Source organism: Myripristis murdjan, chromosome 9 (genome assembly GCF_902150065.1).
Source record: "Myripristis murdjan chromosome 9, fMyrMur1.1, whole genome shotgun sequence".
NCBI classification, from domain to species: Eukaryota; Metazoa; Chordata; class Actinopteri; order Holocentriformes; family Holocentridae; genus Myripristis; species Myripristis murdjan.
This window is the reverse complement of record NC_043988.1, coordinates 8,517,041-8,532,501: the sequence shown is the minus strand read 5'-3', so window position 1 is coordinate 8,532,501 and position 15,461 is coordinate 8,517,041. Positions and strand designations below refer to the sequence as shown.

Genomic DNA, 15,461 nt, shown 5'->3' with positions numbered 1-15,461 from the left:
CTTTCTCCTAAAATTATGCTTGTTATTAGACTATCTAGGCCCATATGGAGCCAGATATGGATCAGATGGGATCACATGAAACTGGCGCCACCTTGTGTCAGAATGGAGGAAGAGAGTGCAGACAGTGATTGAGTCTGTTAACTTTTGATGCAATGTCAAATGTTCATCGTGAACTTTCAAGTGAATGAATAAACTGATAATAAGCCACTTGACTATGAAATGATTGATGGTATGAAACAAAAGTTGGGTAATGATTTGTCATCTCAAGATTCACAAGACAGATGATGTGGCACTAAGAGGCACAAGCACCTTTACATGTCTTGGGACTGTGGGAGGTAATGGGAAATTAAAGATAAAATGTAGACTTCACACTCTTAGGGCTGGGGCCTGTGAAGCCACAGCGCCTACCACTGAGCGGTCCTGCTTTGAGGTCAGCAGCCTTGTCTGCACTCTTCACACAAAATGTCTATGGGAGGAAAGAGGAGCACTGGCCAGTTTACTCAAGCTGGTATTTCTCACCCAGTATGTCAGTAAGATAACTTGCAATCATTAAAATAACCATCAAAGTGTACGTTTTGCTTTATGACATATCAATGTTAGGTAGTTACCTATGAAATATATTATTTAAAGAAAACACGCAAAAAAATCACAGTTGTGCGGTAAATTTTATTTTTGGGGGCTGCTAAGAATACAATTTGTAAAATGAAAATAAAAGCCTTCCACAAAAACCACACAAACAAAATTCATTAAATATCAAAAGTATAATTAAACTGCAAAAATAAAATTCCATTATCTTCTTTAAGAAAACCCTCTCTTCAAAGAAGCCAGCCCCTAAAATAAATGAACAGATTTAGTATCACCACTGACCTTTTGTTCCGAAGGGCTGTAGTTCACAAGGATTTGACAGAAATACTCATACTTATGCTGAATGATAATATGAAAACTCTGCAGAGAAGATCCTGTGGGTTGAGAGTAACCCCCCTAGTGTTGGGTACAGTGTGTTAGGTAGTAGATAATGGTGATGATTATAATAACAACAACAAGACTAATAAAAACAAGAACAAAAATTAAAGCTAAATGTTGAGCTTTCTATAAGTGTCGTGAACCTGGTTAAATACTTGCCATAATTAGTAAACGCACCAATGACCCCCTTAAATTTAAAAAAATATTCCATTAATATTTCAGACCTCATGGGGGCAACATTTCTCTACTTTTCAGCAGACTACCACGTGTTATTTCTTGATGACCCTAAAGCTGCTCATATGTCATGATGGCCTAAATTTTATCTACATCTCTTTGGCAGGTTCAACCATCCATCCAAAATTTTTACCTTTCACGCATAACTCACACCTTATAGTTTCAGCATCATTTTTACAGAACTTAATCAAATTAAGAAATCATAACTGGATTCAAGCTATATTTCTTTCCCCCAAACTCACAGACGATTCTGGTCATCCAGATTGGAATTGGGTATTTTATCCCATCAGTTAATCTTAAGTGTTATTCAAGACTGAAAAGGCACTGATTAGGATAGTTCAGATGCCAAAAATCTGTATAATCTTCACAATATTATTTGTGTAGCTCTTTCCAAAACAAAGTTACAAAGTGCTTCAGACTTTTGGGAGTAGGGAGAGTGTAGATGAAAGGATAGTGTAAAAGCAGTTAGAATAATATAGAAATAGAGCAGTGCAATTAAAAAAAAAAAAAAAAAAAGCAAACAAACACAACAAAAAAAGACAAGACCTGACTTTATGGGCCTGTATGACAAAGCATGGCCACCTATAGTTTCTAAATCTGAACCAGGTAGCATTTTGAGTATACAGACAGGTGACAAATTAAAATTTAAAGAAAAGCCAACCTTAAGCATCTACTGTTAACAAGTTGTTGTGCCACCACAAACTGCCACATGTCTCTGGAGGGATGGAATGCCAGTCTTATAAAAGATACTGTACAAAGAGAGGGATATTATGGTCAGGCTGCAGTACATAAAGCCCTCATTACAAAGACAAATGCACATGCTGGCTCTGTTATGCTGGAGGGGCGGGGATGGGAGTGGTCTCTTCCAGGATGACAACGTCCCCATCCACAGGGCTCCAGGGTTTACTGAATGGTTTGATGAGGATGAAGATGATGGAAGTCATTTGCTATGACCTTCACACACACCTCATCTCAACCCAGCTGAACACCTATGAGAACCAAAAGAGCAAATCTCTTTTAGAAGAATGGTGATCCATCCCTCCAGTAGAGTTCCAGAAACTTAAGAGAATCTGTGCCAAGTAGCACAAAAAGTGGTTCATGGTGGCCCAAAAAGTTCACACTTTTCTGGATTTTACTTTGTCACCCATTTGTAGATTGAAATTAGCATTTAATGTTTACAATTTATTTCATGACTAAAACTTTAAAAACAACACCTCATACCGACTTCCAGCACTGTCACCGGATGGAAAAGCCAAGTTTTTAAAAGATTCATTGAATTCATGAATGGACCAGTTTTATCCAGAGTAAACAGGACATTAATTATTTTTTCCAGCCAATGAGTCCTTGAATTTGTCATTAAGTTTTTATTCACAGTATACCTTGACAAGCGAATAAAAGTACTTTCTTGTGCAGTCATTTGTCCCATTGCAATTATTTGTTCTACAGATGGCAAGACATATCTATTCAGACACAGCAAATCTGGAACCTTGATCTTGTGGTATCAGGATAAGAATGAGGAGAAATTGGTAAAGTTAGTCAGATCCTGGACTGCAAAAAGGATTTTCTTAGAAAATTTGTTCAGTTCTGATTTTTTTTTAAAAAGGCTTTGAATAATTAAGCATGGGATTTAAGAAAGTAAACAATAGAGTAAGTAAGCAGAGATCTATCCATCCACCAATCATTTTCTGCTTCTTCACATCCTTTCACAAGCCTCACAGCACTGGTAGTTACCAATGGCACCAAGCCAGTTAAGATAATTACAGCTCAATGCCATTAACTTGAAAACTTGTGAACTCAAAGAATCAAAACTGTAAACTAATTAGTTCCAGACATGCACACCACCTGCTCTGAGTCTCTAGATAAAAAAACAAAACCAAACAAAAATAAAACAAAACATAAAAAAAAAACATTTCATTCCTCTCTTGGGGAAAAACAATCTTCCATGCTTGATTGGGAGCAGGGTATTAAGTATATTAGTGCTGTTACAGAAAGAAACACACATTTAAGTGAAATTTGAGGGTTTGTTTCTCTTGAATTAATGCATACATTGAGTTTCATGACTACAGCTAACTGTATTAAAAACAGGAAGTCAACATGAGCCTATTCTTCATGCTTTTGAAAAACATTTTGCAGTTTTAAGGTTTTTTGTTCAATAACAGCATTTTATCATGGTAAAGTATGAGTCACGCAAATTCAAAATTCCTATGTCAAGAAAGCCTACCTGGCAGCTGTTCCATTACGAGTTCAAGGCTCCACTCAGTTGGGTTGAGACATCTGTTGAGTGGAGAAAATATGTGAGCTCTTAAAGCGTAACATTTCTCTAACCTGAGAATATTACTTAAGGCTTGGATATGGTGAAAAAAGAAAGACCCATTGAAATTAATGGCAAATAGGGTGGGCTTAACAGTTTTGTGTGAGAGGTTTCAACATTTTAGACAACTGACACTAGCCTTCTGACGCCGTGACCCTAATTAGAATAAGTGGTTTGGAAAATGAATGAATAACATTGTTACAATAACTCCACATGAAACTTCATGTGTACAATAAAGCACACTTTTGAAATTACTCCAACCGTTTTTGCAATCTACAGCCAATAACCAAAATGATTAATAGCTGCAGAGGCATGCTGTCATCAGCATAATGCCATCAAATCAGGAACCAGGAGAAAGCGGGAACGATCTGGACCGATCAACACTGCACCTTCAATTATGCAGTCATACATAGTTCTGATTCACTAAATTTCAAAATTGCCCTATTGTTTACTGCAACTGGAAAGTACAGATTCTTCCTGTTAAGGCTGTAGACACTGTCAAAAATTAAAGATAGTAGCTATACTCATATTGTCTGATGTACTCTAAAACCATTTATTTGGGATATTTGTGTCAAAGTGGTTTGGAGCTTCAGGATCTTGAATCAACGCTGTGCTTATGTGGCACAGGTTTTACACACACAATATAATGTACACACTTAACTCCAGTGAACTGAATAGATTGGAGCAAGAAGTTTAATTCGAGCCATTTTTATACTTTTCCACACATTTTTTTTTCCAGCACACCGCTTTGATTAAAAAACAGAAGACAGGTTTTAGATTTTTTTTTAAATGCCATATAAATCCTGTATGTTTTGGAGTAATGTGTAGCACAATAAGATGTGCAAAACATCAAGATTCTTATCGTGTGAAGCTACAACCACTAAAATTACTGGAGTGTGGATTCCCAACCCGGGCCCGTCGGGACCAGTCAATACTCGACGGACAGGCCAGGTTAGATTATGTTCGGGTTCAGGTCAGGTTCGGCTGTCATGTCGGCTTTACTGCAGTGAGAAATGATGGACCTACTGTCTGTTCTTGGCTTTGTGTATAGTGCTGGAGTTTATGTGACAACGCTGAAGGCAATGCATAGTCTATGTCAGGCGGAAAATGTAACCTAGCGATGGAGGATAAGCAAAATCTTGTGCTCGGGCCAGGTTTGGATACAAAAATAGAAATGCCTGTTGGGTTTGGCTGGGTCAGGTTCAGACAAAATTATGCAGCCCGATCCACACTCTAGACTAAAATGATTACTATTATCAAAACTGTAATTGATAAATTTTCTGTCATTTGACTAATCAATTAATTGTTTCAAATTTAACAGTCGCTGCACATGCCTAGTTCTGAGTACTAGAAATATGATTGTGTTGTTCCCCTTTAACACTGTAGAAAGGCTGGGAACAAATAAGTGCTTCACACTCCTTGATCCCTTGAGCGGCTGGGTGTTTCTGTGCCTCTGGTCGAGGCACCTGAACACCCCCCTGCTACAGAGCACCTGCTCAGCAGCCAACAACAGAAGTTGTGGTTATAATGCAAAATACTTACACAAAGGTAAAATAAGGGAAAAATATAATTACCACAGACTGATCAGGTGCTACTTGGATGATGAACTGGTATGTGGGCATCACGCAGTGTTGCAAAACCAGTCCAGTCACGTCTCCATCCTCTGTTCCTGACCCTGGAGCACTTAAAGGCATCGTCATGGTAAACCCATCTTCCATGCCCACCTCTGGCATGCTGTCCAGCCACTGTCATGGAGGAACATTAACCAGGGCCTGAATCCTTTACCTTTTCTGGGTATATCCCTATACCTTCACTGTTTAGGGAGACACCACTACTATCAAACTACATAGCCTGGAATCATAGACATGCCTCTCTTTTCCACTTTTGTTGAAGTTTAAAGTGAAGCTTCTGCATGCTAAAAATGTTTGAACTTTTACCCCTGATTGTAGATGCTTAATATGGATACCAGAAACCAAAAACAAGTGATGAAAATACATATATTATTATACAGACTAATTAAACACAGACAATTTAATCAATTGTCAAGTGATATGTTAAGTGTAAAGTCAATTTGATGAAAATAAAGTTCATCTGATAAAAATAGAGCCATTTCAGCCCCTGGTGTTTTCGGTCAGACAGCACATGAGGCTGTCCTCACCCAAACTTTAACCTTCTTTCTGAAGGCCAGCACTGTTTTAAAGGCTGCATTACAGTAAAGGGAGTTTTGTGAACTTAACAGACTGCTTATTATTTGCCTCTACACGTTTGGTCATCAAATCCACATTACTAATTATTGTTTATCAAAATCTCATAGTGTAAATGTTTTGTAAAAGCACCAATAGTCATCTCTTTAATATCGCCATGCCACAATATCGATAGAGGTATTCAGTCAAAAATATTGTGATATTTGATTTTATCCATATCATCCAGCCCTAATAGGAAGTAGTCATAATGATAAAAAAGGCTTGCAAATTATCAATATTTAAATCAATTTGTCCTTTCTTGTATCATATCACTTGACAATTTCTTTCTAGTTTGGCTTTTCTAAAGTATATTTTTTGTCAATTCTACCCCTCATTGACAGCACACTTCTAATTCATCTGAACTATTCACAAAACACATAACATAGCTGCACAGAGGAACAAACGAACCAAAAAAAAAAAAAAAAACCCTCACATCATCCACTCGCCATAGGTCACTGCCAACCACTTCAGTAGGGCAATAGCTGATTGCATTCTTTAGAAAATCAGTGCCATTTCTATTATCCTGAAAAGAAAAAACAATCATTTAATCAGTATGTCAAAGTCAGTAGCAGTGCTATCATTGTGAGTTACTTCCTTTGCTACAGGGTTCGTCACTGAAGCACTTACATTGTCAGTGTCCTGCAAGACGGCAACAAGCAATCGAATGTAATCAGTGGCAGCTTTAAGTGTGTCCACTTTACTAGGCTTGCGGTCTGGCCGCATAAGTGGCACCATGCGCTTCAGACGGGAAAACATGGTGTTTAGGTTCCTAATCTGTGGAAAAAAGAAGCTGGAGGTTCATGCTAGGACATCGCATGATATGTACCTGTTAGATCAGTGACTTCAACAAATAGCAGTGCTAATTTACCCCATGATACTCATCATTTTCTGCTCCTGTCTTGAGCCCTAACATCAAGGCAATACTTACTAGTAGCCATTTTGACACATGCAAATCCAAAGAATGGTAGGCTATGATGCCATATTACTATTTTCCCTGCTTTCAAAACATTTTACAGGGCTAATCAATGAATAAGCCTAAAGGCTGCAAATATTCTGAATAACAGACATTAAGATGCAATAAAAATATATATTAATATAAATCAAACTGATTAGAAATCTAACTAAAATGGAAAGAATCTGTCTGTCTTCTCAACAACCATTCATCCAATCAACTTCACACTGGGGGAATAATGCTGAGGACCCAAGGACATGCATTGTCAAGTGTGGGGTTATTTGGATGGGCAGTTTCCAGAAAGCTGCAAGCAGCGACACCAGAGGCTACTGGCCTGATCAAAACAGGCACATTTTGCATACTAGTACACAAATAATTGGACTTTGAGTTTCATTATGTATGGCATGACACCAGTTCTGGTAGAAATAGGCATTCAACTTATAAGACTAAAACCAAGAAAGCATTCTGTTTAAAGGTGCTCTGGATGAACTATATGAGCTTCTGTGCTTTACTGTATCAGAAAGAAAACAGCAGTGGACATCTAAAACCTCAGTGTCAATGCAGCCAGGATGGCAGACGAGGGTGTAAAACCAAAATACTTCCATACTCCCAGAGCTGGGACAAGACCACCAGCACTGCACTACAAAATGGAAACATCAGTAAAGACTTACGGTAATTAAATCCCATGACTATTGAAACATCAATAAAGACTTAATTAAATCCCATGACTATTTTTCTGCGATACAGTCACATCTTCAGGTTTTAGATTCACAGAGAGCCTATTATATGACTTAATGGAACATGTTTTCCCCCATGTCTTACAAGGATACAAGGAAGTTTATTGGTCATTATACAAAAGGTTGTATAATGAAATTAAAATGTAGTTCCCTCTTGATTGATTAATTGATTGTATAAAAAATAAAATCATTAAACATGAGGGAGTGCAGATGGTGCATTAAGTAGTCTCACAGCCTGAGGGAAGAAGCTGCTCTGTATAGCCCCAAATCACATAGTTTTGGATGCCCTTGCTTTTAGAGGGAAATCTCAAACCAACTTAGAGACCCTTTCTCAAACGTTGCCAGTTATAGGTAATTTTGGCAAAAGCAAACACAATTTAACAAGCAGAGATGTTTTTATGGTCTTTTTTCACAGCCACTGTTTTGACATGAAATAGCAGTCTGAACATGGGTGTTACTAATGACATTAAGTTAAGTTCCTTTTCATCCAGGTCTAACAGAGCCAGGGTCCTGCTGCTGGTCCGGCTGGCTCACTGGAAACACTGCTGCACTTGAATGCAACATGACCCCAATTAACATCATTAGTAACACCTGTGTTTACCCTGCTTTTTCATGTCAATATGGCTGCTGTGAGAAAGGTCTGTTACACCTGTGAGCCTGTTTGGACTGCCTGGTAGCCTTGGCTGGGGCGAGCCTGACCTGAAATGATGTTTGGTGGTTCAGGTGAAATTTAGACAGACGACAAAAAAATATACAAGTTTTCAACAGCCTTAACCATGTTTCCTTTTGATAAATCCTTTGACAGCACCTTAACTGGACGGATTGCAATTTGTCAGCTGAAAAAAAGAGACTTCATGATTGATAGTGTCATTTCCAAAAACAGCACTCACTCTCAGTCGCTCCTTGGCATTGACCAGTTCTCTTTTTTTCGCAGTTTCACTCAAATCCTCGGCAACGAAATACAAGCCGTCCTTCCCTCGTTTGTACTTGGCAATGTTGCTATAAACGGGAAGCGCGGACTCGCCTGTTAACCGCATCAGAATATCACTCATCAGCTCCTGCTCGGGAACCTTCATGTTCATAACCTCCAGCTCTCTTAATTGGTCGGCACCGATATCTAATAAAGCTATCTTTTGTCCCTATGAGACGCACAAATACCAGAACAGCATATTATACGGCAAAAGAAAAAAACACACCTGTGCTAGGTGTTTAATTAGGCCCCCAGACACAGCGGTTGCGCAGGCGTGGTTCTAGCCTCGAGCAAACTCCACAGTCGTGCCCCATGGCTCTGAGGCAGGCGGGTTTGCAGCAGGAGCACGTCCTCACCCTGTGGTAACTATTCATTTAAAAAAAAAAAAAATGCCCACAGTATCAATAGCTAACATTATTTATTTACATGATCTAAACTCAGTAATTGGCCTCTTCCAATGGCGGATCTAGAAATTTTTACATGGGGTGGCAAAGGGGAGGCTGGAGAGTTTGGGCAGGATGGCTAAGCAGGTGGTGGACCATGACATAAATTAGTTTAATTTACTTAGACTGAAGGTGCAGAAATAATAATTACCTACAGGTCCCCACAAGAAATCCCCTCAATGAAAGTGACAGACTCCTTAGAGAACCTCTCTACAGAAAGATCACAGCACAATGAGTCCTGCATGTTGAACACACACATTTTAGGTCGGTTAATCATTCCTAATCAAATTATTTCCATCTCAACTGTTTTTTGAATAAAGAAAAAAATGTTTCATATCCTAAATATCAGGAAACATTTTTCCCTCCTCACATTTTTTGAATTCATTAATTTTCTCCAGGCTGGATGAGAAGCTTCAGTGGACCACATGTGGCCATGTGGCTTTGCATAAAATGGTACATTGTATAGACAGTGTTCATCTGTGTTCCCTGTTCTATTCTTATGATACAGTGTGTTCATTAATGCAAAGCTTGTGCAGAGAGAAAACCCAACATAGATCACTGACGGTAAAACAGAGAAAAAGTGCAGCATGTGCTCATCTCTCTTGAATTTGTCCACATTTCCTCACACCATGCTGCATTCACGTGAATTTGGACATCAGAGTTTTAGTATTGTCAATTTCAAACCAGCAACATTTGTCAAAAATGACATTGCTTGAAACTGGGGTGGCAAGGCGTTTTTTGTTGTTGTTGTTGTTGTTGTTGTTGTTTTTAGTGTGGCAGCCACCTCATGCCACCCGCTAGATCTGCTACTTGCCTTTTCATACTGCACTTAGTCTAAGGATAGCCAAGGCTTATTAATCCTGGATTTGGCAATTTTCAGAGCTCAGTCATCATGGTAATAGTGGATTGACTGATAATAGCAGCACTTGTGAATCACTGCTTCTGTTATGGTAATTTTCACATTTGAGGAGGGAAATATTGTTTTCCCTCATACTAACATAATCACCAGTGCCTTGGTCTGGTATTAGCACCTACATACAGCAAAGATATGTAAAACCTTACCGCTTCTGATATAATGTAAAGCTCATTAGGCATCTTGTTTTTTAAGGCAGACAGTAGTAAACTCACTAGCGACAGTACAAGACAACAATAAGTTAGAGGCCAATACAAAACCATTTTGCTTGACATAAATTAATTGGGGTGTGTGGAACAGTAGTCCCTATAGTCCAGGGGTCACCAATCATGTGCCATGGAGGGCCGAGAGACTGCAGGTTTTCATTCCAACCAATACCTGCACCAGGTGACTTCACTGATCACCTCACCTTGTATCAGAAAGGAGGAGCTAATCAGTGAAATCACCTGGTGGAGGTCTTGGTTGGAATGAAAACCTGCAGCCTCTCGGCCCTCCATGGCACATGATTGGTGACCCCTGCTATAGTCAGTAAACCTCATATACATATATATTTATTTATTTCTATCATATACATACTTGTGTATGTATGTGTTTGTGTCTTTACTTACTAAAAAATAAAATAGAAATTTGTGTTTGCTAGTGCAGGGGAGAACAAGGTACCTGAGGCAGAAGCCTGGTCGATACTCTGCAGTGAGGTAATGTCGTGATGTGAAGGTCAGTATAAGAGAAGTACCTCTGCAGTGTCCTATAGGCCATCTTGGAGGTGCAGCTGGACACTTGCACGGATTTAGGTCAGATGTCATTTGCCATATAGAAGCACTTCAAATACAATATAATAGGACAACATCATGTCATATTCTTGGAGTTAATGTCAGAGGTGGGTGTCACACTGGTGAAAGGTTCCTTCAGCAGCATCAATGGCTGGCCTGGTGAGGGAGTTGAAAGGTTGACAAATGAGGAAAGGTACAAGAGTGACAGCGCAAAGAAATGGTGTTCATACTGATTCCTTAAAGACTGAGTGCAAAGAAAGATTGGCGTATCAAAGAAAAGCCTCCTCCCCCCATGGCATGCTTTAAAGAGTAACTCAGTGTCCAAGTTGTGAGGATGAGTGGATGGAAATTGTGGCACTGATGAAGTGTTTCCACTAGGGGGTGTAGTTGGAGGCTGGTGCAGCACCCCACTGCTGACGGCGGGCTGCCCGGTTCAATGGTAACCTGAAGAGGTGCAAAGATATGAGGATGTACTGTTTTTTGGTTTCATTGTTTTTACTTGTAGGAGAGTGATAGAATAATGATGGAAGCAGCTGAGCTAAATGCAGATGTCAAGGTGTCAAAATGTGATCTGCAGATAGTGAACCCTCATAATCACAATGACTGATGGGTAATGGACAAGTCTTCAAGAAATCTATTTTTTAGGCCTCATTAACACCTTTCATTAAAATGCAATGTCTGTGTCTGGATGATGACATCTGAGGTCAGGACTTACATTCACACCTTGCATTAACATGCGTTCTGAACTGTGCTCTTGCTGCTCCCAGTTCAAAATAACTTTACAAAAGCTGGTGGGAAGACAAGGCACAGAGGTATTTTCAGCGTTCTGTATGGGTGGATTTTATCTCCTGAATGTGTTGCCACTGTAGGGATTGCATTTAGATGTGGCTGAGGTCAGATCAGTACACGAGCCAGAGGTCTGGCCAATCGGATTCTGATCACAATACCTTCTGTGCACATTAACATGTGTTTTTCCATATCTGGATAACATATCCAGATTGAAATTGCATTTTAATGCAAGGTGTAAATGGGGCTTCAGAGTTGTGCCAGATGTTATTTGCATACAAAAAAAAAAATATTAAGGCTACTCCTTGACTCCCAGGTTACATCCAAACAGAATTGATAAACCAGTAGGAGATTGTGCAACACTCATTAATGCAGAGTTCCTTTTACCCAGATTATAAATGCATAGCAATAAATGATATGGATATTTTAATGCATAGAGGGAGACTTATAAGATACACTGTAATCTTCTGTGGGTTAAGTGAGCAAACTAATATCTGTGGGTCAGTGGTTGAGGAATTAAATGAAGAAAGATCACTTGTATTTTTAATGGTGGTAAGAAAATAATGTCATGCTTAGATCTTACATTAATTAGCTAGAGACTATACACCCATTTCATGTAATGAATGATGTGAATGTGCAGGTGGGAAATGGAATAGAAAGGTGGTGTTGTGATAAACTGAGAATGTTGTACTGAGATCTTGGGAAGAACTGCAGGTGATGATGCAAATGGTGTCATAATCATTATCTGAGTGTCACTATGAATATCTATGATTACAGAGAGAGGGAGAAGGAAATAATTGCATTGTGGAATAATGAAAAGTGCTTATAAAGAATGAAATCAAGCTTTTAAAGTGTGGAGAAATACTTGGAACCAAGACATTCATCTGATCCAAAAAAGACAGTACAGTGGCACACAGGGTTTTGTTTTAGCACTGGAAGCGTCCTCGGGTACATGAGGTGCAGCTGGACACTTCCAGAAGGAAGGTTAGAGGTCATTTGCCATAGACTCAAATACACGATGATAAGATCACATGTCATATTCTAGGAGCTAAGCTTGCTTTGACAGAGGAAATAAGTTGTCTAATGGAGGTGATTTTGATCTAACAATGGACAAGAAGTTGAATTAGATGACACGTTACCTGTTTAGACACATGAGTGGAAAAGAAAATCCAATCCCAGTCTTGCTGGACGGAGAACTCCTACCAATTTCAAATGTGGAAAAACAATCAAAGCAATGTAACTTACGAGATTTACACTTCTGGTATGAAACCTGATAACAGGTCCAGCATCATAACGCTGATTACTGTCAATATTTTATTTAAAGTTCTTCAGTGTCAGTACTAACATGAATTATGATTGTAATGTTTTGATTCTAAAGTGTAACTAAAGATTTACACTCTCTCAGGCATATTTACCATTTTACAGTCAGTCATGAGCATTGTACTAATGATTATTTTCAACAGCGACAGTATCTATCTGGTGTTGTTGTCTGAGTTTTTTTGTAAATTGAAACAAACAACTCACAGCTGAAATCAACTAAAGAATTAGAAGTATAACTAGTTTACAGAAAAATGGCAAATACAAAAACCAGACAAAAACAGGGTGTGGCTGGGGACAAAGTGTGGCCTCCACCTGCAGCAGCTTTTTATTAATGCCAAAACAACAGGGCTGTTCCTATTTTACAAAATGGCTACCTAAAAATATAACATTACTCTGTGTTTTAAATACCTAATAAATATTCATACAAATACCAAATTAATTAATTAATTTACAAAAATATAATATGAACCTAATACCAAAATCAAAACACCTAAAAAACAGCAAACAATTGCCCCTACAGCATCTCATGCTGTAGTCCTTCCTGGAATCTTTATTAATGTGTCCAGGAACATTTGCCCGAGCATGCTATAGAGGGCGCAAGACAGATATGTGAGATTCACTTATACATTAACACTGCACTCACACCACTGAACCTCTATTGTACCCACAATACATATTGCACATTACAATACATTCATTTTTGCACTTGTTAACCTAACAGTGATCAATTAATGTCAGGTCGGTAATGCCAAACTCTTGTTTTACAGGCAGCTGTCCTGTCAGCCAAACACAGAGTAGCTGCTGTGGTGTCTGGAGGACAGAAAACCACAGGCAAAATGGTAAAATATTCAATAAATACTCAGTAAATAATTTAGACAACTCATGCAAAGGTCTACTTCTTACTGTGCAAATCTTTGTTGCAGAGTGCTGATATCAAGTGAAAATGTGCCTAGATAAATTGCCCAAAGTGCTCCACAACTGAGTGCAATTTATACATGATTGGTAACAATGTACCCCTTTATTACAGGAAGCTTACTTAAGACCCACACTGGGAGTTGGAGCAAGTACTGCCATATCTATGGTGCCGAGCAGACACAGCTCCTCACTGTCCTGTCGCTGTGTTAGACAGGCTAACAACACATTTCCTCATGGGAGGAAACATGTTCCCCCAACAAATTTACTGACCCACACTGTCCAGAAATATATTGTATAGATATTTTGGGAGATGGGGGATTGCAGCAGACTGGAGCCCTCGTCAATGCAGAAAGTATCTAGATGAATAGATTGCACTGGTACTACCACAACAGTTCTGAGCATTGCTCACTGGCATGCCTTATTTCAAAGCAGAATCCCTACCTAAGTGTGTTAGAGGTGAACAGTAGTGTGTTCATGAAAGGCGTCAATCTGCCTGACCTTGTCTCCCTATATCTGGAATGCTCCAGTCTTATGGCTTTGGTAGTGTGGCGACAGTACATCTAATCAGTGCAGCACAAAAGGACCTAAATGTGACCTACAGCTAGAGAGAAAATTCCTTCACAAAAACACTGTGCATCAAATCAATTGAGGAAAACTCAGAACAATAGAATGGCATGACTTATATTTAAAAGCCAGGCAGCAATTTTCATCAAGGCTAGCTGCGAAAAGCGAGCAAGGGAAAATACACAGTCCTGAATGTCTAAGATAGAAGGACTGGAAAGTACACCAGTGCTCCACATTAAAGAACAAGTCTAGGCAAGCCGAGTTTAGAAGTGCGGCTACGACAATGGACAACACTGAAAGTGGACATTTGAGTATCAGCAAGTATGCGTTCCTATGTGTTTGTGCACTAGCACTAAGTTTGTGGTGAGTGAGCATAGGGCAGAGGAGTCACTGCTTACCATCTGCTCTGAGAAGTCATTAAGAGCCTCTCTGCAGTTCAGCCTGTTTCTTGCAGGACAGTACAGCCTGTCAGCAGCTGTGTGTGGGCTGGTCAGAACCAGCAGGTCAGTTGAGTTTCATAGGATTTCTTTCAATTTGAATGCTTTTTAAAAATTGATTCTTCTTCTTTTTCTTCCTCCTCTACCCCCTCTTCCTCTTCTTCTTCTTATTATTAGTAGTAATATTTGCTGCTGTTGCTTTCCTTCAAGCCCCCCATCCCTCAAGATCGCTCAAGATAGTAAACTGTGCTGCTACTGAACAAGCTATAAAATCTGTCATACATAACTGAATACATGCCAACACATATGTATTTACAAGCAAACATGTACACTAAAATGATACCTGAAATTGTGTATCTGGTCCAGTTTGGTAGTCAAACACAGCTCAAGGCTCAACCTCATTAGTTTGATATTTACACATGCATGCTTCAACAATGTTAGAGACATTCATTGTTCTTGGCCAGTCCCACTTTAGCGGTCTACCAAAAAGTCTATCCTAAAACATATTGACACTTAAAAAAAAAAAAAAGGAAGGGGGATATTCTGGTGCCACCTTATCATTTGATGTTGTAATTTTGCTATTCTCGTTAACACGCAAAAAGTGAATCCAGTTGTACCACTGGGACACTCAGCACAACTACAATGGTGATAAATGGGAACAATTTCAACAATCTAAGACAGAAAAATTAGCTGTCAAGTTTCAGCGTCAGCTCCTAAAAATAAAAAAGCAAGGGCTTTGTAGAGTCATGGTAGCCGTGCTGTTGTGCTACCTATCCTGATGCAGTGCACAATCTACACTATGGGGATAAAAGAATTGAGGCACACCTCTTAATCATTGAATTCAGATGTTTCATTCAGTCTCATTGCCACAGGTGTATAAAATGTCTGCCTTTACAAACTTTT

At 39.1% G+C, this 15,461-nt stretch overlaps 1 protein-coding gene and 1 long non-coding RNA gene across 4 annotated transcripts; one reads left to right on the top strand and one right to left on the bottom strand.

Annotated features, from left to right (window-relative positions):
- Positions 1 to 661: 661 nt before the first annotated feature.
- figla (folliculogenesis specific bHLH transcription factor) lies at positions 662 to 8,626 on the bottom strand. 3 transcript variants are annotated; one of them, XM_030059232.1, is made up of 6 exons: positions 8,331 to 8,626; positions 6,379 to 6,525; positions 6,185 to 6,274; positions 5,083 to 5,253; positions 3,419 to 3,471; positions 662 to 831 (listed from the first exon to the last, which is right to left on the bottom strand). In XM_030059232.1, exons 1-5 carry the CDS (start codon positions 8,520 to 8,522, stop codon positions 3,454 to 3,456), a joined length of 618 nt encoding a protein of 205 aa, XP_029915092.1. In that variant the 5' UTR covers positions 8,523 to 8,626; the 3' UTR covers positions 662 to 831; positions 3,419 to 3,453. The 3 variants fall into 3 exon arrangements, with proteins under 3 accessions (XP_029915092.1, XP_029915094.1, XP_029915093.1); XM_030059234.1 differs by lacking the exon at positions 662 to 831 and adding an exon at positions 1,724 to 2,186; XM_030059233.1 differs by lacking the exon at positions 662 to 831 and adding an exon at positions 2,587 to 3,176.
- A 62-nt stretch (positions 8,627 to 8,688) lies between these two features.
- Positions 8,689 to 13,821, top strand: LOC115364689 (uncharacterized). The gene is made up of 3 exons (XR_003928707.1): positions 8,689 to 8,772; positions 13,410 to 13,481; positions 13,670 to 13,821. It is a non-coding gene; the product is annotated as an uncharacterized LOC115364689 (long non-coding RNA).
- The last annotated feature ends 1,640 nt before the right edge of the window (positions 13,822 to 15,461 follow it).

Bases quoted from the DNA above. Each gene is read 5' to 3' on its own strand.
- figla (XM_030059232.1), bottom strand. From the start codon at position 8,522: ATGAACATGAAGGTTCCCGAGCAGGAGCTGATGAGTGATATTCTGATG. The intron at 6,526-8,330 runs GTGAGTGCTGTT...TTTTTTCCACAG, and splicing joins ATGCCAAGGAGCGACTGAGA to ATTAGGAACCTAAACACCAT. The intron at 6,275-6,378 runs GTAAGTGCTTCA...TTTTCTTTTCAG, and splicing joins TCTTGCAGGACACTGACAAT to GATAATAGAAATGGCACTGA.